The following is a 26,478-nucleotide window of genomic DNA, read 5'->3' as shown; positions in this document are numbered from 1 at the left end:
CGAAAAAACAAAAAAAAAATAAGATTAAGACAAAAAAATTCTTAAAATAAAAGCAAAAGCTGGCCAGATACGCCTAGCATCACCATGACAACTATCGAGAGAATCATGAAGTAAATAAAATAAAATGTTTATAATGCGATTCTTTTTACTCTGCATGATCATTGGGTTCTTGACGATGCAGTATTAGGAACTGATTACTGGTTTTAGATGGAGAAGTCAACACCATGTTACAGGCCTGATTTCATTCTTCTCCTAGACAGGCACAAAACGGATTCTAACCATCCACATCCAAGCAAAAGCCTAAAACAAAATACAAAAGACCAAAAAATTAATGAAAATGTACTAAAATTTAATCGTTCATAAAAGTTGGAAAATTATTACCACTCTGAGTGTGACAGAACACAAGAAGAAATATTAGAGTTGGTTTTAGTACAATATATTTTTCATCATGAGACACAGAAACCCATGTTTGTTATTTCTCCCCATCTCTCAAATAAGTTTTTTTTTTCCCAAAGCTTCTCTATGCAAAAAAAATGGAATTAGAATATATTATGGGAAATATGAAAGCTTTGAGACGTCAAATATAAAACAAAGTCACTCAGGCAAAAAACGTTATTTGAGAAGCTGGTCCAGATGAAGGGGGTGAGGGGGCGGGGGGGGGGGGGGGGATGGGGGGGGGGGGGTTTACCCGAGAAACCTAATGTCACCCCAGATCTACTTCTGGAGTGAAGATTAGCAAGACTCAGAGACATGGTCATGAAAGGGTGGGGCAAAAAAATACATGTAACATGATTTGACTTTTTGCAAACATTAATATGATTTTTAATGTGCCCATGCTTGTTGAAGTGATTAATGAACAGCACATTATTCAGTTCCCCCAAATGAACATGTAATATTCCTGTTTCTATAGTCCTTCTTTAAAAATGGCAATTGCAAAAATCTTAAGCGCTCGAGAAAGGCAAATCATTTCCATTAGGGGTGGGGGCGGGGGGGGCAGTGATTGGGTTTGGGGACTTAGGATTTTTTTTGGGAAGGAAAAGCAGAAATTGAGAGTGTGTGAGAAGACAAACTTCTCTCTCTCTTGTTTACTCCTTTCTGTAAACTAAGGAGTAAAACCTTAGTCGTTTTCTGCCTTTGCCGACACTGTTTCCAATAACTGTTGAATGGGGCTGGAATGCTGGCCAGTAGGGCAACAGGTCTTCATTTCAGCATTCTAGAAGAAAGACAGAAACAAACAGGAGAGTGAGAAATGTTATCGATTTCCCATTTCATTAACTTTAAAATCCAAATTCCTTTTAAGTACAACATTCATTAAAAAAAAAATGTTTAATTAAACTGGACCAAAGGCACTTTTCGCAGTAATAGAGGAGCTTCTGCACTACCATTTACCACCAATAGGAGGTGATGATGCTCTGCAGCTATACATTTATTCCATTTAGGTCCAATGAAATGCATCCTCTCAAAGTATTATTAAACACTGCAGAAATTAACTAATGACCCACCAGCCATGCTGGGAATGTAAATATATTCTGTGCATCACTTAAAAAAAAAAAAGAAAAATAAAACACATGGCAGACTTTCTGCACTGTAAGACCAATCAAATTGCAGGAGAGAAAGAAAGAGTTATTTATTTTCACTGATATGTTCTTGGTACTTGTATTGTAATGATTACCTGGCTCAGAGCTGCTGCTGGGGTGGTTATGCATGTGCATTTTAGAGCAGTGTGCAGTTAGACTTCTTCTTGGCTTTCTTCTTTTCCACCGGCGTTTTTCTATTAATCTGTCTTACCAGGTCGTAGAAAATCTGACACAGAGACAGACACAGGTAATGCTTAAAATAGTACGAAAGGCTTTTAATAGCAAATACCTCTGGCTTTACAGAAGCAGATTAAGCCTGATCACGGAATGGATATCTGTAGACAAGTTTCCACGCATATTAGCAACAATTTTTAAACCAACCAGATTTTTCTGTGAATGTTGCCACTCTTCCAGATTACTGAACATTACTGATATCTGATAAACTTAAACGCCCAGTAAAGCAGATCACAATGCTTTTGACTTAAGTGCCTAGAATATCTGGAGAGAAGACATTAAACAAACCAACGTTTTGCACAATACAATTAACAGTCCAACATGAAACGAATCTAGTGAGATGAAAGTATAGTGACCGCTCGCTCACCTCATTGACATTGATCTTTGATTTGGCGGAGGATTCTAGAAAGGCACAGTTATTCCACTGACGAGCAAGATTCTGTCCCTGCTCTTTCCCCACAACCCTCTCATCCTCCAGATCACACTTGTTCCCCACAAGAATCATCGGAACCTGCAGACAAAGATAATCACACTACATGTTGGCCCTTGTATTGACACACATGGGACTGAAGTGCTGACTTGAGACTGCTCAAACCAGAATTAAACATTGATTAACTATGACTAGGCTATGATGTGTACCACAAGACAGGGTCTCTCAGAACAAGGCAAAGGGTTAGACAGGGTTGAGCAGCGTGAAGTGAAAGCCATACGCTGATATTTTTCACTTAATGGACAATATTACTTACCCCCAAACCCAAAAAAGAAATAAAATGAACAAATCTAAAATAAATAAAGAGGCTAAAGAAGAAAAATAGCTTATTTTGTAATGCATCTATTTTATTAATGTTTTTTTTTCTTTTTAAGGTAAATTTAATTGAATAAAAAACATCACTGATAAAACAATTACTGTAACAAAAAGCATAATAAATGACTACTCTGAGGATCACACCCAAACTGGCAACAACAAACATGTTTTGGCTGTTTAAATGTACACTATACAAACAAAAGTACAGAGATAGCTGCGCATTACATGTACAGGAGCTTTTATGACATCCCTTTCTAAATCTATAAGCATTAATATGGTAATATTATAAGTTTCCACTCTTCTGGGAAGCTTTCTATAAGATTTTGAAGTGTGTCTGGGAAAATTTGTGCCCATTCATCCAGAAGAGCATTTGTGAGGTCAGACACTGAGGTCAGACAAGAGGGCCTGGTTTGCAATCTTCGTTCTAGTTCATCCCAAAGGTATTTGATGGGGTTGAGGTCAGGGCTCTGTGCGGGCCAGTCAAGCTCTTCCACACTAAACTCACCCAGATCTGCCTTAATAGGCTTTGCTTTGTGCTCTGGGGCTCAGTCAGTAAAGTTCTCCTAGCATTTGCAGAACCCAGATTCCATCAGACTGCCCGATAGAGAAGCGCGATTCTTCAATCCACAGAATAAAATGTTTCCACTGCTCCAGAGTCCAGTGACAGCGTACTTTACAACTGCCCCCCATCTTTATGCTGATGTTAATGCCAGAGGAGGTTTGGAGTTCTGCAGCAGAGCGTTGGTGACTTTTATGCACTATGTGCTTCAGCACTTGGCGACCCGCTCTGTAACTTTACATAGTCCGAGTTGCTGTGGTTCCTAAACACTTCCAGTTTTCAATAATACCACTCGTAGCTAAATGTGGAATATCTAGGCAGGATAAAACTTCACGAACTAACTTGTTGCAATGGTGGCATCCTATTACAGTACCACACTAATTCAGTGAGCTCTTTAGAACAACCCATTATTTCATCATGTTCGTAAAAGCAGATTGCATGGCTAGGTGCTTGATTTCATACAGCTGTGCCAATGGGACTGAATGAAAACACCTGAAATCAATGATTAAGAGGTGTATCCCAATACCTTTGTCCACACAGCATATCAGTGGTGGACAGCAAATAGGAGGGTGGAAACCAGCATCTTTTTAATCAACGTCTTAAAAAGGAAAACTTTATCAACTCTGCAGTTAAAGGTAGCGATATTTCAGATTCTGCATGATCAACGAGACACTTTTTTTTTCCTTAATAAATGCAACTGAGAGCACTCAAGATATCTAGGAATCTGGAGCAGTAAAATGTATTTGAAACGTACCTGGTATTAAACCATTATTGGCATCTTACATTATAAAAACAGCTATACTGTGCGGTAGTAGTACTATATTGCAGTTTCTTTTGGTGGATTTCTTAACTAAACATGGCCAAGAACCTGACATTTCAGCAGCAAGACTTCACTGCAAAGAAAAAGGCCAACCACAGACTGCTGTTTTTATGCGACATGGAGGTGGACTCTCTCCTTGTCTTTAAATACGCTGCTTCTGCTGACTTGCTAGCATGTGGCTTGCTATCACTTCCCTTCCAACTAATAAAAACATGTAAACATGGGGTTTCTTAAAAGAAGTTAAATATCGGTAATCTGAATGGCTTTATCAATTTCAAACATTTTAATGATCAAATTGATAGTATATCAAAGCAAAGTATATTCAGTAAAATTGAATTACAGAATATACTTAGTATCTTTAACACTGTGTCCTACTTTGCATGTTATATAATCTAATTTTGAGAACTTTAATCTGTTTAAGTTCAGGAAGTTGTGCTCATTGTAAATAAGTAAGTAAGTAAGTGAGTAAATAAATAAACACACTGTGGGCAAAGCTGTTTGATTAATTGTTTATGGGCTTAATACAGTAAAATGCAAATCATAGGACAAGGTCATACCCATTTTCACATTCTAGCATACCTCCCACTCCCAGTGTTAGATTTTGTATTAATCAGGATCAGAATGAGGAAGATCAGGTTTATTGTTAAAAATAAAGATGCAGCAGTACTACTCACATCCTCTGTGTCTTTAACCCGTAAGATCTGTTCTCTCAGGTCCTGCAGGTCATTAAAGGTGGACTGTGCCGTGATGGAGTAGACCAGAGCGAAGCCCTGCCCATTCTTCATATACAGATCCCTCATCGCCGTGAACTGCTCCTACAACACGCACGTGAATACACCAAACAAAGTTTACCATTTCCATTATATCGATGACATACTTTAGCTGAGCTCAAGCACTTGAGTTGTAAGAAAGTGCAGAAAAGCCCTTGTGTGCAAGTGTCTTGAAGTCTATACTTAACATTAACTACTATCTGCACCGTGCTATCTTCAGGGCTAACCCACAACCTAGCCAATCTAGCGCTGAGTGGAGAAGAGCCTTATGAATGATTTAATAGTTTCACTGTTATAAGTTTTACATTTTACCGTAAAAGCTTTAATAAGCACAAGCAAAACGTAAGGAAAAAAAAAGTTGAAGTTACACTTACTGTGCCTGCTGTGTCGAGTATTTCTAGCATGCATTGTTGCCCGTCCACTTCTACTTGCTAAAGTGAGAGAGAAAATGTGAAATGTGAACCACAACGAAAAAGAAATCATCATCATCTCAAAACAGAACTCTGTCTGCTGGGTTTGTCGTACCTTCCTATATGAGTCTTCTATTGTGGGGTCATATTTTTCCACAAATATTCCCTGAACAAACTGGACTGTCTGTGGAGATGAGAGATGATCACAATTATGCACTGAAATCAAACCCAAAGGGAGGCTATAGTCAAATGGCAGACCAAAATTTAATTTAATTTCAACATGCTGAGATTATCTTCTCTTTTTTTTTTTCCTCTTACCAGTGCAGATTTCCCCACACCTCCTGAGCCCAAGACCACAAGCTTATATTCACGCATGCTGGGGTCTCTCTGTGCTCGCCTCTACAGCCTATCGACAGACCAGAGAACAACTCTATTAACACACAGTTGATGCTTACTGATGCTCAGTTCACACGTATATTACAAACTTGTCTTTAAGTGTGACAAACAGAAATCATTCAACAACTCAATAACAAAAGTACAGAACAAAAAAAACAAAAAACAAAAAAAAAACCAAAAAACAAAAAAAAACCACAAACAGGAACAATTCATTCACCAAAGTCTAAAACATAAAACTTGGTATGCAAATATTGATTTGAGGGCAGAGAAATCAACAGTCTGGATTAGGGGAGAGGTAACAAGAGGGTTTTAGGGTTTCAGTCAGGGCTGTGGTTGTCACACTGAGGTTACAACGGAAGTTCCTAACTGCTGTTTCAATTTACTCATTCTTTTTGCTTATTCACCTTCTATCTGGAGATACATGATCATTCCCTTGGATTCTTTTGCTGTACCTCTTCTTTCACCCTACACCACTCTGCCTTGGCCCCTTTTTAGATTGCATGAAATCCATCAGCAGACATGTTGGTCAATGTCAAATCAAAATATCAGTTTATCAGCAAATGTTAGACAGTGGTAAATCACACAATTCATCTTCAGTCACTCTTTGCTACTCAAAGGCCATATCTGCATGGGTTAGTTTTAAATAAGAAGACTTGTGGTAGCAAGTAATTTCAACAAATCTGCTGTACTCAACCGCTCATTTTTATGGCTTTACAGCGGCAACATAGATGATAAAAAAAAACTAAAAAAAAAAAAAAAGAAAGAATATAGGAAGAGGGTGAAAAATGTAAAACTACTCACTCATTTGCTTACTCGTTCTCTCCCTGCCTGCCCCACTCTCTCCCCTCACCATCTCCCTCTGAACAAGCCATATAAGGACAGCTCGCTCACTCCCCTTCTCAGACCATTCCACAACAGCGCTCACTTTCCAATACACCCATCCTCTCTCAATATTGAAGGCAACACTAATGTAAAAGTACTGAAAAAAGTACCAGGTATAGGAGTTAATGTCACAAAGCATGTTGATAGAAGGTTCATTCTCTGTGCTCTTGCTGCGAGTTAAAAGCATGTACATGTCATATTTCCGATATTGTTGACAGAGAATCTAAAAATAGCCTAAAAACTAAGACAAAAAAGAACTCAACTTGCTCAGTGAAAGACTTATTCCTCACATACATTAAAGCAAGGACTAGAGTAGCCACCAAAGCTTTTAGCAGGGCTTTAGAAGACACTGATAGTTTTATGACAACAGCATCTATAGCCATCATTAAACCACAACACAATTCCACTATATTTGGTGGAAAAGAGCAGATTCAATCATTTAATTTCAGACTAGTGAAACATGGGTAAACAAATGCCAGTACTATGAAGGTGTAGTTTGGACCTGCCACTGGCCTATGAGTTATAAATCAGCTCCAAAATCTACCCAAATGAGGCATCATAGACTCTCCTCTCCTATATACCGCCTGGCAGTGCCAACTACTCTCTCAGTCTCTCTTACACACAGAGACCTCATTAGCATTGCTAATGCACGCCCCAGCTCGGAAGAGCAATGAGAGAGTGGCACGAAGCAAGCATTGTCCTCTCTCGCCAACTCACAAACAAGCGTTTATATTAGCACAAATCTATGTCAGAAATGCAGGCTACCTCCATACATACAGAAGAAAATAATGAGGCCAAGTTACAATACTAAAGTAAATGGAATTTTAAATCAATGTCATGGTTGCAGTTTACACCCACCATTACAAATCCTCTTCACTATGAAGAGGAGGTACACCTTCATCTTAAAGTCTAAATGAGTTTTGGACATTGCTGTGGTTTTGTTTAACCACCCAATCAAAGTCAATTCTATAATCATCCACAGTTGTAAATATTACACCCAAACACAGGTGAAAATTCCTCAATGGGTACAACTACAGCTCCAGTCAGGCCTTCACAGCATCAGGTGGATCAGAGTTATGCAAAGGCTAGCAGGTTAGCTGCTCTGTATGTGGATGCGCGTGTTAGCAACAGCTCTGTATTAATGCCAGCTGCAGAGATAAGCCTGGCGTTTGATAGCAGGCAGCAACACACTATTTGGTAAATAGGAGGCTAATCGCTCTCTTGCTCACTTCCACTGATAAAAAGGCTAAAGCAGCTGCAAACAGCGCTTATGTTGCTTTATCTCACTCACACAGACACACATATGCACAGTTTAAGTGCTTGCATACTCAATGCAGCCTTGGACAAAACTGGCAAGCGACTAGAGAAAGTACTAACATAGTTCAGAGAAAGCTCATGGAAAATGTTTTTGACTTCAAAGTCAAAAGGCGAAAAAAAAAAAAAGGATTCAAGTATAACAGCACCTGGTTTTATCCCCCTACTTTACTGCTATAATACTTATATTTTTGTGTAATGCATTGATTTAAATGAATAAATTGGTATAAAATTATTAATAATGTTTTTATTAACGATTGTTTAGAAATGATAGATTTTAATGCAGCATAATAAATTCCATAACAGGAAAAAAGTTCCAACTTTTTCAACATTTTCTTGAAAATTCTGTTAAGAGATGACAGAATGAACCAAATTACTGCACATGCACAGCCCTAGAGTGACAAACGTGCTAGAACCGTTTGAACTGGGGTTGAACTACGTTCTTTCATGTGGACAGAGTGACTTAACCACTCAGCTATTAAGATAATTAGAAAACACACATGCTATCCTGAACTGCAAAACCGTAAAAAGGTTTTCAGTGTAACAACTTAGGCCTGAGCAATTACTACAAATAATCAGCATGACATTTTTCAGTGAAAAACCATAATTACTGATAATGCACTCCCTCTTTAATTTAAATCATATATTAAATGATACAAAGAAACGCAACATCTCTTCTTCATCTATCATTATAAACATCGAGTTGTGTTTAAACTCCTGAAAGCCAGCTGGCAGTGTTGTATTCCATCTTCGGCCATTAGACTCCTCTACTCAAACATAAATAAGTAGCATAAGAGTGCAATGCTAACATTAGCATTAGCAAACCTAGCTGACTAGTAACACTACCACAGACGGCTAAATCTGAAAATTCTGGTGTTCTAACAATTTGGTCCATCTATCGAGCGAGCATGACTATATCATTACTTGAGTTTTTAAATGTTAATTCAAGTCTACTGTGCACTCTATAGTACTGTCCAGCTCAAAATTACAACTTATCCTAAATCATCTTATATGGGTATCAAAATATCCTACTTATTCTTTTCATGCTAATAACATTCTGTTAAGCAGATTTAGACAAGGCTCAAGTCGGCTTCCTATGTACCAGCTTTTAGTTTGAATTTCCCTTGCCCACCTTAATTGCTGCAGCAGTTATGGTTGAAAACACAGCACCATTTAATAGGAAAACTCAAACAAGAAGCTGATGAATAGGAAGCAAACTTCAGCTTCATGTGATTTAGGCAATCAAAATGTCCTGCTTATGGCTTTATGTAGGGAACTACTTATATTAAATGTAACCTACCCTATGGCAGGTACATCAACCATTTCCAATTACATCGCCCTATAGCGATATAACATCCAGATAGGGGTAAACTATTTTAACAATTATAACTCATCACTTCTCGTATAGTCAGGCTGATATCCAACAGCTTTATTGAACGTCAGACTTTATATCACGCAGCCCTGCATTAAAAGTTATTTTTATTCGGTTCACAAAAATAATGGTTCCCAATCAGGTTCCCAAATATCCCATTAAATTAGGACTATGCCAAATCACAATTGGTATCACAAATGATATGAATTTTTCTATACACTGCAATAGCTTTAAGGGGGCTTAATTAAAATATGGCTTGAAATGATCAATGCCATAACAGCCTGGGCTTATTTTCATTACTGTGCATGGTAAATGGCAAGATGCTGTACAGTACAGCTCAGCAACTTTCAGAGCTACACTGTAGCAAGTGGCATTAAATCATCCCAGCAAGCACTGCTGTAAGTCACGCGGATTCTATTGTGATCATCGCCTGCTCATACTTCTGTGTCCTATTGAGCTGGAGCCCTGACAACGCCCTATACAACAGCTTGAGCGTGCAGTGAAACTCAAACGTCCTGCCCAAACACACACACACACACACACACACACACACACACACACACCCTACAGCTGCAAATGACAACTCCCTACTTCAGCTGTTCAGAAAAGGCAAGCAGAGTTTAATCGATTTAAACAGGTAAGAGGGGGAAAGTGTAAACTGACTACATGGTCAGTATACAGCCTAATTAGTAGTTGTCACACTCCTATGAACAGTTTTGCTAATGCAAATCTGTATGGGCCCTGCCAAACCTCTCACTGCATACACGGACACTGTCATATGGATTACAGTTGAAAAAGCAGAACAGATCACCGTTTCAAGCAACCATTCCAAAAATTCAATATTCTCACTAAAAAAAAAGATGAACCAGCCTTTATTATCAGTAAGAATGACATAGAATCACAAGGCATTTTATTTGGTACACCTTGCTAGTAAAAGGTTGGACCCCCTTCTGCCTTCAGAACTGTGTTAATTCTTTGTGGCATACTTTCAACAAGGTGTTGGAAACATTCCTCAGAGATTTTGGTTGGTTATTTGAGTTACTGTTGCCTTTCTATCATCTCGAACCAGTCTGCCCATCTCCTCTGACCTCTCACATCAACAAGGCATTTTCGTCCACACAACTGCCGCTCACTGGATGTTTTCTCTTTTTCTGACCGTTCTCTGTAAACCCTAGAGATGGTTGTGTGTGAAAATCCCAGTAGATCAGCAATTTCTTAAATACTCAGACCAGCCCGTCTGGCACCAACAACAACGCCACCTTCAAAGTCACTTAAATCACCTTTCTTCCCCATTCTGATGCTCGTTTTGCACTTCAGCTAGTTGTCTTTGTCCACCTCTAAATGCATAAATGCACTGAGTTGCAGCCACCTAATAAATTGGCCAGTGAGTGTATAATAGTTATTTCCTCTTTCTTGCTTTGTCCAGATCTCTAAAGTCTCCATAAACCGCAACCAAAACAAATGGCAAAGAATGTTTTAAAAATGTATTGTAAAAATATGAACTTATGGCTCACTGCTATATAGCCACACCTTAATTGTATTCACACATTCTCCTCAACAATATCTCTTCAGCTGTGGCTTAAATGAATAGCATGTCACCTATTTACAACTCCTATCACTGCATGTTCCTGAACAATGGTGTATTTTTGTATCATACTTTACAAATATATTTTTAGCCAACATATTAACTGCTGGAAGCCCTTTACTCCATTTCCAGTAATACAAAAGTGCTATTTTCACTTACTATATACCTTGTCTGAGGAGAAAAAAAAGACATGCTTATTACTTTCTGTTCCATTTCTTTGTTTTTTTAAAGGATACCTTTCAAAACATTGAATTACCTTATGAAGTCACTGAATAAGCAATCTCACTCTGTAATTAAAACAGCTAACTGTTCACACCAAAAAGGAAACATCCAGATCGTCTTTCTGTGAATACATTTTTGTACAAAGCGTAGTAAGACATTTGATTTGGCATAAATTTAGCAAATTTAGGGCAAATACACACTTTACATTTTATTTTGATGCTAGAATAATGAGCCGGGGTGTGGGAGACCACACCAGATCTGAAAGAATATCCTTTGATCATAGCTGATGCAGTGGTCACAACATTTTGAAGCGATTCCTTTGCTGTACTTTGCTGTCTAGCCTTGAGACTGCATTCAACTAAATTCAACTACGTTCAAGGATGCATACAGATCAAAGGTGAGCTGAACTGCATCTGTTTGGGAAGCTTTTGTCTAAAATTGCTGTCCAATTTAAAGCCTGAAATAAACTAGATTTGTATCTTTGAAAAAAGCAAAGGAATTAAATACAACTTAAGGTCTTCACTAGTCATACAGCGAGTTAAAATTCAATGAAGTCAGCACTTTCGAGTCCGCTCCTGCTCCTTCACTTTTTCTCCCTCTCTTACACACTTCTCACTCAGTGTCTAAATGTCATGCCAAAACCTAAATGTTTCCAGATCCAGAATATTTTCCCAAAAGCATAAATCAAACCGTCCTGAAGGGGAACATGGAATATCCCAAATGTAAAATCTAGTTCTTCCATTACTGATCTAAGTCAACAGTTCTATATGCAACCTTTATCTTTAAAAAAAAACTCAAATGGGTAAACAGACTATTGGGTCTTAGGAATTTGACTGACTGAGCTCTTGACACAGTCTCAGACAAATACTATGAACAAACACTCAGACAATCATCTCGAAAGTGCCTCCACTAAGACTGGCCAGTGTACTCAAGGGCAGAGGACAAGGTGCCTCATGTAAAACTAAGCTATGTCACACTGGCACAGGGGCTGCATTCAACCTTTTTTTATTTAAGGATGTAAAAACATATCAAAGCATTAACCTGAAACTGGTGATCCAGCTGTTTCAACTAAGAACATAAATACAAGTATGAGCTCATGACCTGCCACAAATACTTGTTTTTATACATAAATATCCTCAAAACTGTGGTGTATTGTGTTCACTGTCTATAACCTACTGTTATGTAAATACCACAGCCACATTTGTGCATACAGGGCACTATTTGCATTCCAACATGGGCATTGATTTCACACCTGCATAAAGACACAAGCGAGAGATAAACATACTAATATACTGAAGTCCAAATTATGTCCCCAGTGATTAAATGCTGTCTCAGCTGCACCGCCCTGCTTAGCTTAAAAAAAAAAAAAAAAAAAAAAAAAAAAAAAAATCAGCCTGTTAATACTAACATTAGCCTCACATTGCTGGATTATAGCAAAACCTGCTACAAACAAGGGTATGACACACCCCTCTTTTCCTTTCTAGTACCTGAAATAATTACACAAACACAAGCAAAACAATGCTACCGTTAATTAACTGAACCATTTTTCTTTTACTAGCGGCAATGTGTATTTTACGCATATCATGCTCTCCACACATGTCTACATGTTTAATTGGAGTGTTTGGAGAATATTTCAGCTATGCTAACTTAAGTTACATTCAAGGGATAACAACAGGCCTGTTGTCTGTCTGTTGTTGAGTGCACAAACACCTGCTACACCTACTTTTGTGACCAATTCGCTCAGAATAAGAACTCTTCGTACAAATGGCAGAGATGGGAGTGGTTATTTGATTTATGCACTGCAGAAACAAGAGGAAAACTCCTTAAATCTTTTAATTTAGCTGCCATTTCGTTTACCCAAAACATCTGTTTTGCTGTCTTAAGTGAATGCAACAAGTATTTTCAGTAGCTTAGAAATTTACAGCCAACAGTCATCGCTGGATAGAATCTTTTTTTTTCCCCCTTAACTTACATATTTTAATATTCTCAGTGATATGAGATAAGACAGCATATATTAACTTGATTTTTTTGCCACTGAGCAAATGCTTATCCAAACCCTCCATACATGAATTCGTTTTCCACAGGATCGTGTTTTCAGCAACACTGTTGATTCGCACAGAATTAATATAATAATAGTAATAACAGTACTGGAATTTTCATTGAGCACGCAATCTGTAAAAATAACTGACGGGCATTTGGATGGGACTAAAATCACTGAGAAACTTAGACAAAAATTACTTTACCCTACATCCTCATATTAACCAGCATCATAGGGCTTTTGTTACAGCTTTTTCATACGGTCTATTTTGCAGGTCACTGAATTAATATGCCATCCAAAGTAATTGTAAAATAATATCTCCACAGAACATGAAGACGCACCATCAGGGAATTATTCATAGGTCACAGTGTGACAGTTTAAGATCAGGTATTGGTAGGTAAGTTGATAAATTAGATTAGCATGAGACTTTGAGGCCTACACTTCATGTGTGTTATGTGATGACACTTTTGAGGGGCAGGAGCATACCTAAAACCAAAGCACATTGCATAGCCTACATGCTAGAAGTGGGTGATAGAGCAAAATGTAATACCGTGATACTTCGGCAAGGTTTTATGATACATGATGCGTCACAATATTCATATTTTATATCCGATATGGCAGAACAAACAAAAGTCAAAAACTATTAATCCAATTATTTATACCCAATATTTTGCATACTGCACTGCACTAAATCCAATCAACAGGATTAAACAAATAAATTAATACAAAATTATGATCTGTTTAAAGACTGAGGATAAGCTAAAAATAAAAAATAAACTGTGACATTATGCACTTCTTCAGAACAATAAACAGCCATATTGTCGAGCTATAATAAATACTGTACTCATCAATATTGCATTGATATTTTAAAAAAGGGCTTCAAAGACAACAACAGCTCCTCAGATCCAATCTTCAAGCTTAAAACACCACTTACACAGTGAACACACATAAAATTGCATAAAACGAAACTGGAATTACTGATAACCAAGATGGAAAAATTACAACCTATTCTGAAAGCAATCTGATGTTCTACCTTATAATGCCACTACGAGAAATACTACATTGTTGTTATTATTAAACCCAATTACGTAATGTCATAAACATGCAATGAGTGACAGGACTGAACAGCTAGCCAAGTATTTGAGGGACAAGAGTGAAGGGGAATTTGTGAATGAGAGAGAGGCCGTCTGTCAGGATCATCTGCTCTGCTGCTTGTGTATCCAGTAAACAGTATGGAATGCCACTGTGAGTGGTTGCTAAGAGCTGAGAGTGAGTTCCAGGTTTTCATACTCTAGCATGCAGATACTGTCCACTCAATACACACTCAACATTACAAGCAAACACTACCATGACCAACAACGCAATTGATCAAGTTTTCATATTAAACTTAGTCTAGAGCTAAAAGCTATTTTCAGCTCAATTTTAGATTAACCATACGCAAAAAAGGAAATAGGAATAAGCGATGAATCACCTTTGGCACCGCCACTTCATCAAAGTCTAGGCTTGAATCAATGTTTATGAAAGCAACCCATAAAGAGTACCCACTACGACAGCATGATTTATCCCAGGACTACAGTTGCTCATAACAACAACACTCAGTTACCAAAAGGGCATAATATAAAGCAAGACCTAAGCTAACTTTTGCTCATGTGCTAAACATGCCACAACTAAGGCTGGGTACTGCTCAAAATATTTTTTGATACAGATACACAGACTTTAATACTGATCTGAAAGGATTTTTTTTTATGTCTATTAAACTATAAATCACTTTGTTTTTCATTTTCAACAGAAAATGTGATTTTCAGGAAGCGAATAAATTTACTGACCACAGCAGATTGTGGTCGATCAAGACGAAGAAAGATGTGCATACTTTCAGAACTTATTTACCTGATTGTTCAGATCACAATCAATCAACAGTCAAGATTCTGAAACAACCATGCTTATTGACTCAAGGATGCTGTTAAGGCCAACTACTTAAATAATGCAATTTAGTACTGAATGACATTGATTCTTTTGATACAAGGTAGTATTGAATTCATTCAGTCAGTCCCATAAAAGTACTGAATTTCAATAAGTGTCCTTAGTCACTATAATGTAAGCAAAGTGCTTCAAGGCGGTTTTACTTTCTACACTTCCAGGTAAATATTAGAGGGCTATTTACACCTTTTATCAACATGCATTTTTGGTAATTAGTTCATGTTCATGTTTTACTTGACCACATAAAAAGCAAGATGTAAACAGACAAAGTGATCAGATCATTCAGACCACATTTAGAAGAGGTCAGAAACAGATCTTGACTAGATTCAACAAAAGTATAAATGGCATGCATTTGCTAAGTTCGCACAGAATTACCCCACTGGAAATGTGTCTTTTGAGTCCTGACTAACAGGTGAAACGATAAACAAGGAAACAAGGAAATGCAAGACAGACTACAGGCAAGGCTGGGGGTTATCCCAAAATCAAGTGCCTTCTTTGCTCTCTTTGGCAGCTGAAGGCATTCAACAAATGCTTGTTGATTCTTATGATAACAGGGGAAAAAGTAAACAACAGCAAACCAGAAATGATGTATGCATCAGACGTGCTTAAATCAGATCTGGTCACAGCGGGGATGCATTTCAGTGAAAACTGTAAATGGAATCCAGCCAAAGTTTATCCAGATACAATCTGGACATGAAACATATGTTTATGGAAGATGTAAACCATCTCCTAAACTCATTGGATATATTAAATCAAAAGGAAATTCTTCTGATCAGTGCCAAGGCTTTTGTTGACTCAGGTTTAAACTGTGAAGGATGCTAATGTTGCGTGCGCAGAATATTCCTAGTAGGCAACACACAAACAAAGTTTAGCAGTAAAGGATGTATTCGGTGGCTTCAAAACGTGGACAGAGAACCGCTGTATACCAAAGCATGAACATACTCGGAAAGAAGATAGCACCTTTTCTCTAAATGAAGGGCCAAAACCTCCTCTAACTAACCTTCTACATCACTAATGACAAGCTTCTTAATAGGACACTCCAGGTCTGTGCTCGAGGCAGCACTACAGAAAACTGATGATAGCTCTGGCTAAAACGTTAGTTCCATTCAGGATCTACTGGAATGCAAAAAATTGGCACACGTCAAAACATTGGTGCTGTTCTTCCACAGCTAGTGCATTTTGAAATGCGTTGCAGAGATACAGCCCAGTTACAGAACCAGCATCGGCCTGACCATTAACAACCAACCAATAGCACTGGTTTAATTAGCTAGACACTGTCTAAGACTTCACTGTTTAGACGGGAGAGGGGCACAGAAGGCCACTGAAGAAAACAAGAGTATACTATGCATATAAGATAGTATGAAATAAAACTGGCACATGGCTACATAGGTAACGTAGTTATTTTCAATAAACTAACAGTTAGGCGTTCAGGTTGTCACTGCTGGAATTAATGATCCCGCCATACCAAAAAAAAAAAAACCCTCACTGTTTTAAGAGCCACAGTTACCCGTCTACAACATACACACAGCATGAATAAAAGCACTGAAGCAAGGACAAGCACATTAAAGCAACTAAATGGGTTAACGTTAACTGTCAGACATAGGCGCAACAGGACTGTTACTGTAGCTAACAGTCACAGGTTGCCTCGTCGATGAACCCGCAAATTAAGCCTTCCTAAATAGCTCGCTAGCTTAGGCAGATTGTCTCTGTATGCCAATGACCCTGTAAACGCTCAGGTTTAAACGTAAGACGCCAACCTGGCAAGTTAGCCAGTTGGCTCTACACAAACATTTGCTAACTCGCCCCCGACCAGACAGCTTTAGCTAACACCCAACTCAATGTGAGCAGCCAGCTTTCTAACTCACTGCTAACTTAGCTAGTTAGCTTAGCCTAGCCAGATAGCGACACACCTAGCTAACAAACTCAAGTTTTAGATATACTCCGGTTACGTTTCATGCTCTATTAAACAGCGGTGTGGCAGTTTACAGCATACAGAGGACACTTTTCAAATGAAGGCCACAAGGAAGTTGCAAATTGTGTAACAGTTTTTAATCGGACGCCGCCATATTCCACCTTTGAAATGTATGGTGTACCACGGCTGCTCTTTAGCTTAAGCTAAAGCTACCGTAGCTTAGCCAAACACTGCGGTGTTTGAATGCGGGACTAGCCGAGTCTGCTAAGTTAGCTAGGTTAGCTAACCAGCTCCCTTCCGCCGGCCTGTGCTTCAGTGTATTTCGCCTGGCTCTGAGCTTTAATGCAGCCCGTATTCCCCCGAGACCTTCCGATTTAGGTTCGTACTCGACCGTAAATGTCTGTCCGGAGCCGGGGTCGTACGTATGACCTGGTTTGAATGCTGAGAGTGAGGTGGAGAAGTTGTCTGTGTTACTCACCGTGTCTCGTCCTCCCCGCCGCTCCACTGGCGCTGAGAGCAGCTCCTGGCTCGCTGCTGCAAACGTCATTCTCCTGCTTCCCACTAGCGTCCTTAAAAGGGCAATGGCGCAGACACGCTGTGGCTGAAGAGAAGGCTTGGCTAATGTCAGTGAAACAACGGCGTGTAGAAGTGCCTGAGTTCACCGTGGAGGCAACTTCAGCCAAAGCAGCAGCTGACACTTGTAAGCATACGTGGCTAAAATGGCATAAATAAACGTCACTGAATTTGACAGGGATTTGGTACATTAAGTAAAAATACTGTTATTTCAGCGAAATAACAAAAGTAAAAGTATCTTTCCAACAAACAGCTTGAGTAAAAGTACAAGTACGTGCGAAGTAGCTTACAGCACTGCAGCAGAACATCTTGGTACCTCTAGCATGGGCATAGGGGCAGGAATATGTTAGGTGCTATTCTTTGTGTTTTTGATGACATTTTGATCTACAACAAAACGATAAGCCCCAAAAGTCAGATGTGTTACCAGTCGCCAGCTAAATCAAACCTTAAAATTACACAATTTTGTCTTGCCCTGAAATAGTTGATCAGCCATCTTTCATGTCAGAGTTTGCATGTTTAGTTTCACACTGAAGCTACAAGGCTAGTAGTATTTTGATCAGATTTGTTTATTAAAAAACAAATTAAAACCTTAAAGAAGGAAGTTACTAAATATTAAAGGGCCCATATCTTGAAAAACAAATTTCTCTTATTTTTTTAAACAGTAGAGTGAAAACTAAGCTGCAGAAAGTTTATTTTGAATTTTGAACAGACTTTTTTTTTTTTTACATATATCTGCCTACAGCAGTTTAACTCCTCCCATTTATGCAGAAGTTATAAGGAGTTGCAGCCTGTGCTGCTTATTGAATAAGGCACAATGCAGGGCAGCCAGTCAGAACAGAGCTTGTTTGCATGTGTCAGTCTTAAAGGCCCGCTAACAAAAACAGTCTGTTTAATTCTAAGGGGACAAAAAGAGACTGAAAAAAAGGTAATGTAAAAAAATAATTACAGCTTTTGGTACATAGAACATTCAAACATTTTAAGCGGACCTCAAGAAAAAAATAAAATACGAGCAAATATAGGCAGTGAGTCCTTTAATGAGTCAAAAAATAGACCCTCCTCACAAATATGCTTGAGTAGAAGTAAAAGCATTGCATAAAAAAGCCAGGAATGTACAAATACCATCAGATTCTTTCTTGTAACTGAGTAAATGTACTTGTTGTAGCTATCCACTTCTGATAGCACAGGCTAGTCTGAAAAATGTTAAAAACAAATGAAGTGACTATGATTCACTCAGACCCTCATTGTAGCTTTAAATGTGAGATACACATTTTACATGATTGCAAGGATTTTACACTGCATGCAAACATGGTTTAAATTCTGATTATATATGAGTACAGTAGAGGGATGTGGACATATTGAAAGCCTGTCTAGTTGTAATGGCCAATATCCCATTGTAGCACACAGGCACATACATACTGTCATGAAGGGGGATTTCAAAGTGAAGTTTTTCAGAAGGGAGTGCATGCGTTTCCTCAGCTGGAGTTTCCAGAAACAGCCCCTGGCTACTCATTGTTCAGATATAGCTGAGGAAACAGATGCAGTCAGACAGTAGGAAACATCTGAGCTCTGTGTACGTATGTGTGTGTTCCTCACATAAATGTAGGGATAGCAGTCTTTATCAGTGCCCGCCACCCAGGGCTGTTCTTATATAAACATGAACACATAAACTTCGTGTGCAGTGTTTTTTGTTGGGCACTGCATTACAGGTCATCTCAAATCTGCTTCCATATTATTATCATGTGTTTATATATGATGCATTTTAATTTTTCCCCTTTCAAACTGTCTTTAGGAAATTACTGATCAAAAGAAGTATGATGTTTATACATGTTTAGCCTTGGGGTGGAATTTGCATAATAGTAGGCCATGGGTTTTCAAGTTTATGGAATTATTATTATTATGGACTGTCATCATTTAAAATCAAGCTCTGCTTTAATCTAGAGTTGTTTCTGTCGATCCTTCCAATGTTGATCCTTCCAGTGTGAGACGACAAGTTAATATATGAGTCTAAAAGGATGGGTAGCTGTCAAGAAGCTGAAACTGAAAAAAGGAACATAAGAAAGTTTACATGGGAACACTAATACTGGACTTGTATGTGTGGGGTGGGGGAGGTGGCTATGGGCTAACAGGTCTAAATATGAGATTTTTCAAAGTAAAAGAAGGAACAAAGAAGATGTTTGTGTTCTCAGAACAATGAACTGACCACCCCAGCATCCACACAGCATCACTGTGTTTGGCTTACTTGAATCAAGAGAAGCATAAAATGCAACTAACTTACTAACTTCTAAGACTGAACTTTGGAGGTGTGGAAATTATAATATATATGCGGCATGGTGGCGTGGTGGGTTGCGCTGTCGCCTCACAGCAAGGAGGGCCTCGGTTCGATTCCCCGGCCGGGCGACCAGGGTCCTCTCTGTGTGGAGTTTGCATGTTCTCCCCATGTCTGCGTGGGTTTCCTCCGGTTTCCTCCCACAGTCCAAAGACATGCAGTCAGGCCAATTGGACATGCTAAATTGCCCCTAGGTGTGAGTGTGTGAGTGTCTGTCTGTGTCTGTCTGTCTGCCCTGCGATGGACTGGCGACCTGGGTATATCCTGCTTTCCGCCCGAAGACTGCTGGGATAGGCTCCAGCACCCACCCCCTCGTGAAAATGTATATATATATATATATATATATATATATATATATATATATATATATATATATATATATATATATACATACATATACATATACACTGCTCAAAAAAATAAAGGGAATACTCAAATAACACATCCTAGATCTGAACGAATTAAATATTCATTAGCCAGTCCAATCCAATAGCCAGTCCATAGCTTCAATGCCTTCATCATGCAGGAACTGCTGACACACTCCAGCCACATGAGGTCTAGCATTGTCCTGCATTAGGAGGAACCCAGGGCCAACCGCACCAGCATATGGTCTCACAAGGGGTCAGGATCTCATCTCGGTACCTAATGGCAGTCAGGCTACCTCTGGAGAGCACATGGAGGGCTGTGCGGCCCTCCAAAGAAATGCCACCCCACACCATTACTGACCCACTGCCAAACCGGTCATGCTGAAGGATGTTGCAGGCAGCAGGTCGCTCTCCGCGGCGTCTCCAGACTCTGTCACGTCTGTCACATGTGCTCAGTGTGAACCTGCTTTCATCTGTGAAGAGCACAGGGCGCTAGTGGCGAATTTGCCAATGCTGGTGTTCTCTGGCAAATGCCAAGCATCCTGCACGGTGTTGGGCTGTGAGCACAACCCCCATCTGTGGACGTCGGGCCCTCATACCATCCTCAAGGAGTCGGTTTTTAACCGTTTGTGCAGACACATGCACATTTGTGGCCTGCTGGAGGTCATTTTGCAGGGCTCTGGCAGTGCTCCTCCTGTTCCTCCTTGTACGAAGGCGGAGGTAGCGGTCCTGCTGCTGGGTTGTTGACCTCCTACGGCCTCCTCCACGTCTCCTGGTGTACTGGCCTGTCTCCTGGTAGTGCCTCCAGCCTCTGGACACGCTGACAGACACAGCAAACCTTCTTGCCACAGCTCGCATTGATGTGCCATCCTGGATGAGTTGCACTACCTGAGCCACTTGTGTGGGTTGTAGAGTCCGTCTCATGCTACCACGTGTGAAAGCACCACCAACATTCAAAAGTGACCAAAACATCACCCAGAAAGCAGAAAGGTACTGAGAAGTGGTCTGTGTTCCCCACCTGCAGAACCACTCCTTTATTGAGTGTTTCTTGCTAATTGACAATAATGTCCACCTGTTGTCTATTCCATTTGCACAAAAGCATGTGAAATTGATTGTCAACCAGTGTTGTTTCCTAAGTGGACAGTTTGATTTCACAGAAGTTTGATTTACTTGGAGTTATATTGTGTTGTTTAAGTGTTCCCTTTATTTTTTTGAGCAGTGTGTGTGTATATATATATATATATATATATATATATATATATATATATATATATATCCCAAAAAGATGGCATTTCTTCTGTGCAATTTTCTGTTAAATATATGTTCCTGATGCTGAAAAATGAGTAACTTGCATTTAATGTCTGTTTTAACTGGAAACTAAATTAAAGGGTGGTCTACAGAAAACCCTGTATAGTTTCATGTATACTATTTTCCAAAACACCTGATGTAGATCATAGAGGGCTTGATAATTATCTAAACAACTGGATTTGTGTGTGATGGCATGAGGAATAGCTGAAACTGTACAGAGCAGGGGTTTGCCCTGTCTATAATGAAGCAAATGGAGCCATTGGATGAATAATGCTAAAATGTGGTATAAATTGAGGACTATTGTTAAGTTTTTGAGGCATTTATAAATATTGTGCCAAATGTATGTTCATTTTTTTGTATTTTATTTATCATAAATTATCCATAAATTGGAACAAAAATAACAATTCAGATTCTTTTATGTGGAAGACTGCTATGACAACACTGCACAAGGGTGTCAGTAGGAGGCAGCCAAGTTGTTTGAGTTTGTCTGACTGTGAGGTTCAGAATGTATTTTTTCACCACAAATGATGACAGCTTAGTGTGAATGACTGACACTTCTTAAAACACATTTAACAAGAGAAGAAACAAATAAATCTAGAGAGAAAGAAAGAAAGAGAGAAAGAAGGAGAGAGAGAGAAAGAGAAAGAAAGAGAGATAGAGAAAGAGAAAGAAAGAGAGAAAGAAAGAAAGAGAAAGAGAGAAAAAGACAGAAAGAGAGAAAGGGAGAGAGAGAGAAAGAAGGAGAGAAAGAAGAAGAGAGAGAGAAAGAAAGAAAGAGAGAGAAAAAGAAAGAAAGAGAGAGAGAAAGAAGGAGAGAGAAAGAGAGAGAGAGAAAGAAAGGGAGAGAGAGAAAGGGAGAGAGAAAGAAGGAGAGAGAAAGAAAGAGAAAGAAAGAAAGAGAGAGAAAGAAAGGGAGAGAGAAAAAAGAGATAAAGAGAGAGAGAGAAAGGGAGAGAGAGAAAGCGAGAGAGAAAGAAAGAGAGAAAGAAAGAGAGTGAAAGAAGAAGAGAGAGAGAAAGAAAGAGGGAGAGAGAGTGAGAAAGAAAGAGAGAGAGCACACAAGATGAAGCAAGTAAGCTAAAAACATTAGCTAGCTAGTTATTCTAGCTAACTACCTTACTCTACTGAAAACTGTTTATATATGATTTTACAGTTAAAAAACAATTAAAGTGAAAATTTGATGAAGTAATGTCTACACTCTGTTGCTGTTCCTTTAAGTATTCAGTGCAGCAGCTGTTTGTGGAGCATCTTTGCCCGGCTAAAAATGAGCTCATTGTGTGTGTTTGAAGCCCTTAAGGCTCTTCATGTCTCAAAATGTACATGTTGGTTTACGCTTATGAGACCTATAAGCCCCAAATTCTTCCAGCAAAGCCCCAAATCTTTTTTTGTTATATGCATGCCCTTTTTACTCATTGATGTCGTTCAGAGCTAATTCTCGCTTACCACACTTAACAGCTTTGCAGCAGATGTCACCAACCCTCTTCCTAGAGATCAAACTTCCTTCAGGTTTTACTTTCAGCCTAAATCTTACACATCTCAGTCAGCTAGTCAAGGACTTCTGAAGACAATAATTAGATAATGTAGGGGACAATCAGGATTGGAGCTAAATCTGCTGGTAAAAACATTTAGAGAAAAAAAGGTATTAAACAGTCATTGTGGTGGAAGCTCTCTGTCACTGTGGTACCCTTAAAAATGTGTATTCATTCCATATTTCATTGCAATTACATTTTTACAAATTTAATTTTTACTCCACACACCCCATCCTGTCAGCTAGCTTTTGATTTTATTGTGCTATTTTAGGTTATATAGGTTATATGTACTTTTCCCTGGGAAAATGAGAGTACATATACATTGTTTGTACCTTAAAGAACAAAAAAAAAAACCTGTACAGGACCTTTTTTCTGATAGTGTAGACCTCCAGGAGCAGGGCTGGTGACCAATGGGTTGCACCCTACTGCTTCATGTTCCTGCCCTTGCAGTACAGTGCACAAGCTTGTAGCCTAGTTGTAGTAAATTGAACTGACATCATGGACAAAACTACTTAAAATAAAAAAAGTCAGCCCCAGAGAAAAATGATGTTATAGTGTAACTTTAGAATGATAGCTGTATTTGTAGTAATAGAGCTGTTAGCTAATTAGCTAATTAGTTAATCAGATATGCTATATGGTCTTTCTGTAATAATCTATAATACCCTCCTCTTCATATAACATTCCTATTGCAACCTCTTTAATTTACTAAGTATGCTTGTGTAGTTGCCTATAGTAAAATATAGAAATCCCATAGGACAGTCACACTTTACTTAAGCCTTGCTAACATTGACATAACCATGTCATGGTACATGTATTACACAGTCATATGACATATGACAGCGTTGGTCCTGTAATGTAACAGTGCTGGTACCTTTATGTTTAATTGTAATGAAAATGTTTGATGTCATGACAGCTAACTAGAGTCCACAGCAAATAAATAGCCTGTGCCATGATATCCACATAATGATACCTGTCATGACAATTACCAGTAATTGTAACATATCACTGCTATATTATTATTATTATTATTATTATTATTATTATTATTATGGTAGCATGTGACACCTGCCATAAAATGTTCATGGCACGATAAAGGCCATATAAATTGAGTTATCTTACATTATCTGAGATAGTTTCCTCATCAATGTTACTATAAATGGTAAGTGTTGTTAATATTGCGATTTCATGATTCATGAATATGGTGCACAGAACCACATCTGTGAGAGAAGAGTGTGGACAAGCAACATAAACAGCAGCATGGAAGGTAGAGAGAGACATAAATAGGGACAAACAGGAAATAAAAGAGGAAAAGATGAGAATGATGCAATGTTACAAAGACGGAAGCACAAGAGGAAGGGTGAGTTCTGTGCATGTACAGAACTTTATCTGTGTTTGTATTCTTTGATATTTTAAATCAGCCTCTATTCACTGTAAACTCAAATTAGTTGACTTAGAAAAGGCATAGAAACATATTGCCCTGAAAAAATGAAGTTACTTAACAGGCTCAACCTTAAATTACCTCATATATGAGTTATAGTTACTTTCTCATTTTCAGTGATCCACACTTCTGCAGCAAGTAAGATTAACTGACACAGCCCAATAACTGTAAATGGTTTCATTTGAGCTGGGGGTGCTCTGCTTTTTCACGTTCTGCTTACCCTTGAATTAGATTGAATTACATCAAACTAAAATCACACATTTCTAAGGACTCTAATAGCTTAATGCATATTTGCCATTCTTTTAGTCCCTGAACATAAGTCCCTAACGTGGTGAAAACACCAATAACCTGCATCCAAAATGCATGCAAAGAGAATTATGTTCATAAAATAGAAAAGATAAAAATAACACTGCTAACACCCTGAAACTGAGCTATAGCACACCAAGGTCATACAGTGGTTTTCCAGGACAGGTCCCACTTGGAACAGGTCTTGCCAGGGTCGACCAGAGTCCACGTGTTCAGCATCATATCCAGAGGTTGGCTTGAAAAAATAGGTGCATCAGTGCTGCCAGCATTGCTGCAGAGGTTGAAGAAGTGGGAGGTCAGCCTGTCAGTGCTCAGACCATACGCTGCACAAAATGCATCAACTCAGTCTGCATGGCCGTCATCCCAGAAGGAAGCCTCTTCTGAAGCTGACACACAAGAAAGCCTGGAAACAGTTTGCTGAAGACAAACAGTCCAAGAATATGGAATACTAGAACCATGTCCTGTGGTCTGACGAGACTTGTTTGGGTTAGATGGTGCCCAGCATGTGTGGTAGTATCATATATAAAATTATATATAAAATTTCCAAAAGTATTCACTCACCCATCCAAATAATTGAATTCAGGTGTTCCAATCACTTCCTTGGCCACAGGTATATAAAACCAAGCACTTACACATGCAGACTTCGTCTACAAACATTTGTGAAAGCATTTCCAGCATTTTACCGCGATAGTCCAGTCCAGTCAAGAAATTTCCTCACTACAAAATATTCCAAAGTTAGCTGTCAGTGTGGACAAAGTGGAAGTGATTGGGAATGACAGAAACTCAGCCACAAAGTGGTAGGCCACGTAAAATAACAGAACAGGGTCAGCAGATGCTGAGGTGCATAGTGCGCCAACTTTCTGCAGATTCAATCACTCCAAACTTCATGTGGCCTTCACATTAGCTCAAGAACAGTGTGTAGAGAGCTTCATGGAATGGGTGTCCATGACCGAGCAGCTGCAATCTTGCCTTACATCACCAAGCACAACCTAAAGCGTCAAATGCATTAGTGTAATAGCACCCTGCCACTGGACTCTAGAGTAGTGGAAATGTGTTCTCTGGAGTGACAAATCACACTTCTCTATCTGGCAATCCAATGAATGACTCTGGGTTTGACGGTTGCCAGGAGAATGGTAATTGTGAGGCTGCATTGTGCCAAGTGTAAAGTTTGGTGGAGGGGGGATTATGTTGTGGGGCTGTTTTTCAGGAGTTGGGCTCGGCCCCTTAGTTCCAGTGAAAGGAACTCTTAATGCTTCAGCAGACCAAGAGATTTTGGACATTCTCCCAACATTAGGCTGCGTAATCCTGACCTCAACCCAATAGAACACCTCTGGGATGAATTAGAGCGGAGACTGTGAGCCAGGCCTTTTCGTCCCACATCACTGTCTGACCTCACAAATGTGCTACTGGAAGAATGGTCAAAAATTCCCATAAACACATTCTTGGTAGAAAGCCTTCCCAGAAAAGTTGAAGCTGTTAAAGCTTAAAGGGTGGGCTGACATCATATTAAACCCTATGGATTAAGAATGGGATCTCACTCAATTTCATATGTGTGTGAAGGCAGATGAGCAAATACTTTTGGAAATATATATATATATATATATATATATATATATATATATATATATATATATATATATATATATATATATATATATACATATATAGTTTGTGTGTGTGTGTAAACATATGTGCAATTATTATATTTTACAGTGTTGAGTCTTTAGAATGTCAGGAGTATTTATGGTAGTCAGTAAATA

At 38.8% G+C, this 26,478-nt stretch overlaps 1 protein-coding gene across 3 annotated transcripts; it reads right to left on the bottom strand.

The window, feature by feature from the left end:
* Positions 1 to 328: 328 nt before the first annotated feature.
* rap1aa (RAP1A, member of RAS oncogene family a) lies at positions 329 to 17,505 on the bottom strand. Of its 3 annotated transcripts, XM_017693486.2 has the most exons (9): positions 6,373 to 6,425; positions 5,976 to 6,058; positions 5,494 to 5,581; positions 5,291 to 5,359; positions 5,140 to 5,196; positions 4,670 to 4,810; positions 2,179 to 2,322; positions 1,673 to 1,803; positions 329 to 1,213 (listed from the first exon to the last, which is right to left on the bottom strand). In XM_017693486.2, the coding sequence occupies exons 3-8, from the start codon at positions 5,548 to 5,550 to the stop codon at positions 1,714 to 1,716; spliced, it is 558 nt and encodes a 185-aa protein (XP_017548975.1). In that variant the 5' UTR covers positions 5,551 to 5,581; positions 5,976 to 6,058; positions 6,373 to 6,425; the 3' UTR covers positions 329 to 1,213; positions 1,673 to 1,713. The 3 variants fall into 3 exon arrangements, with proteins under 3 accessions (XP_017548975.1, XP_017548973.1, XP_017548976.1); XM_017693484.2 differs by lacking the exons at positions 5,976 to 6,058; positions 6,373 to 6,425 and adding an exon at positions 17,352 to 17,505; XM_017693487.2 differs by lacking the exon at positions 5,976 to 6,058 and having other exon boundaries at positions 6,373 to 6,436.
* Positions 17,506 to 26,478: the final 8,973 nt, after the last annotated feature.

This window comes from Pygocentrus nattereri, chromosome 28 (genome assembly GCF_015220715.1).
Source record: "Pygocentrus nattereri isolate fPygNat1 chromosome 28, fPygNat1.pri, whole genome shotgun sequence".
Lineage (NCBI taxonomy): Eukaryota > Metazoa > Chordata > Actinopteri > Characiformes > Serrasalmidae > Pygocentrus > Pygocentrus nattereri.
Note: the sequence above shows the minus strand (reverse complement) of the source record. Positions and strands in the feature narration are given on the sequence as shown.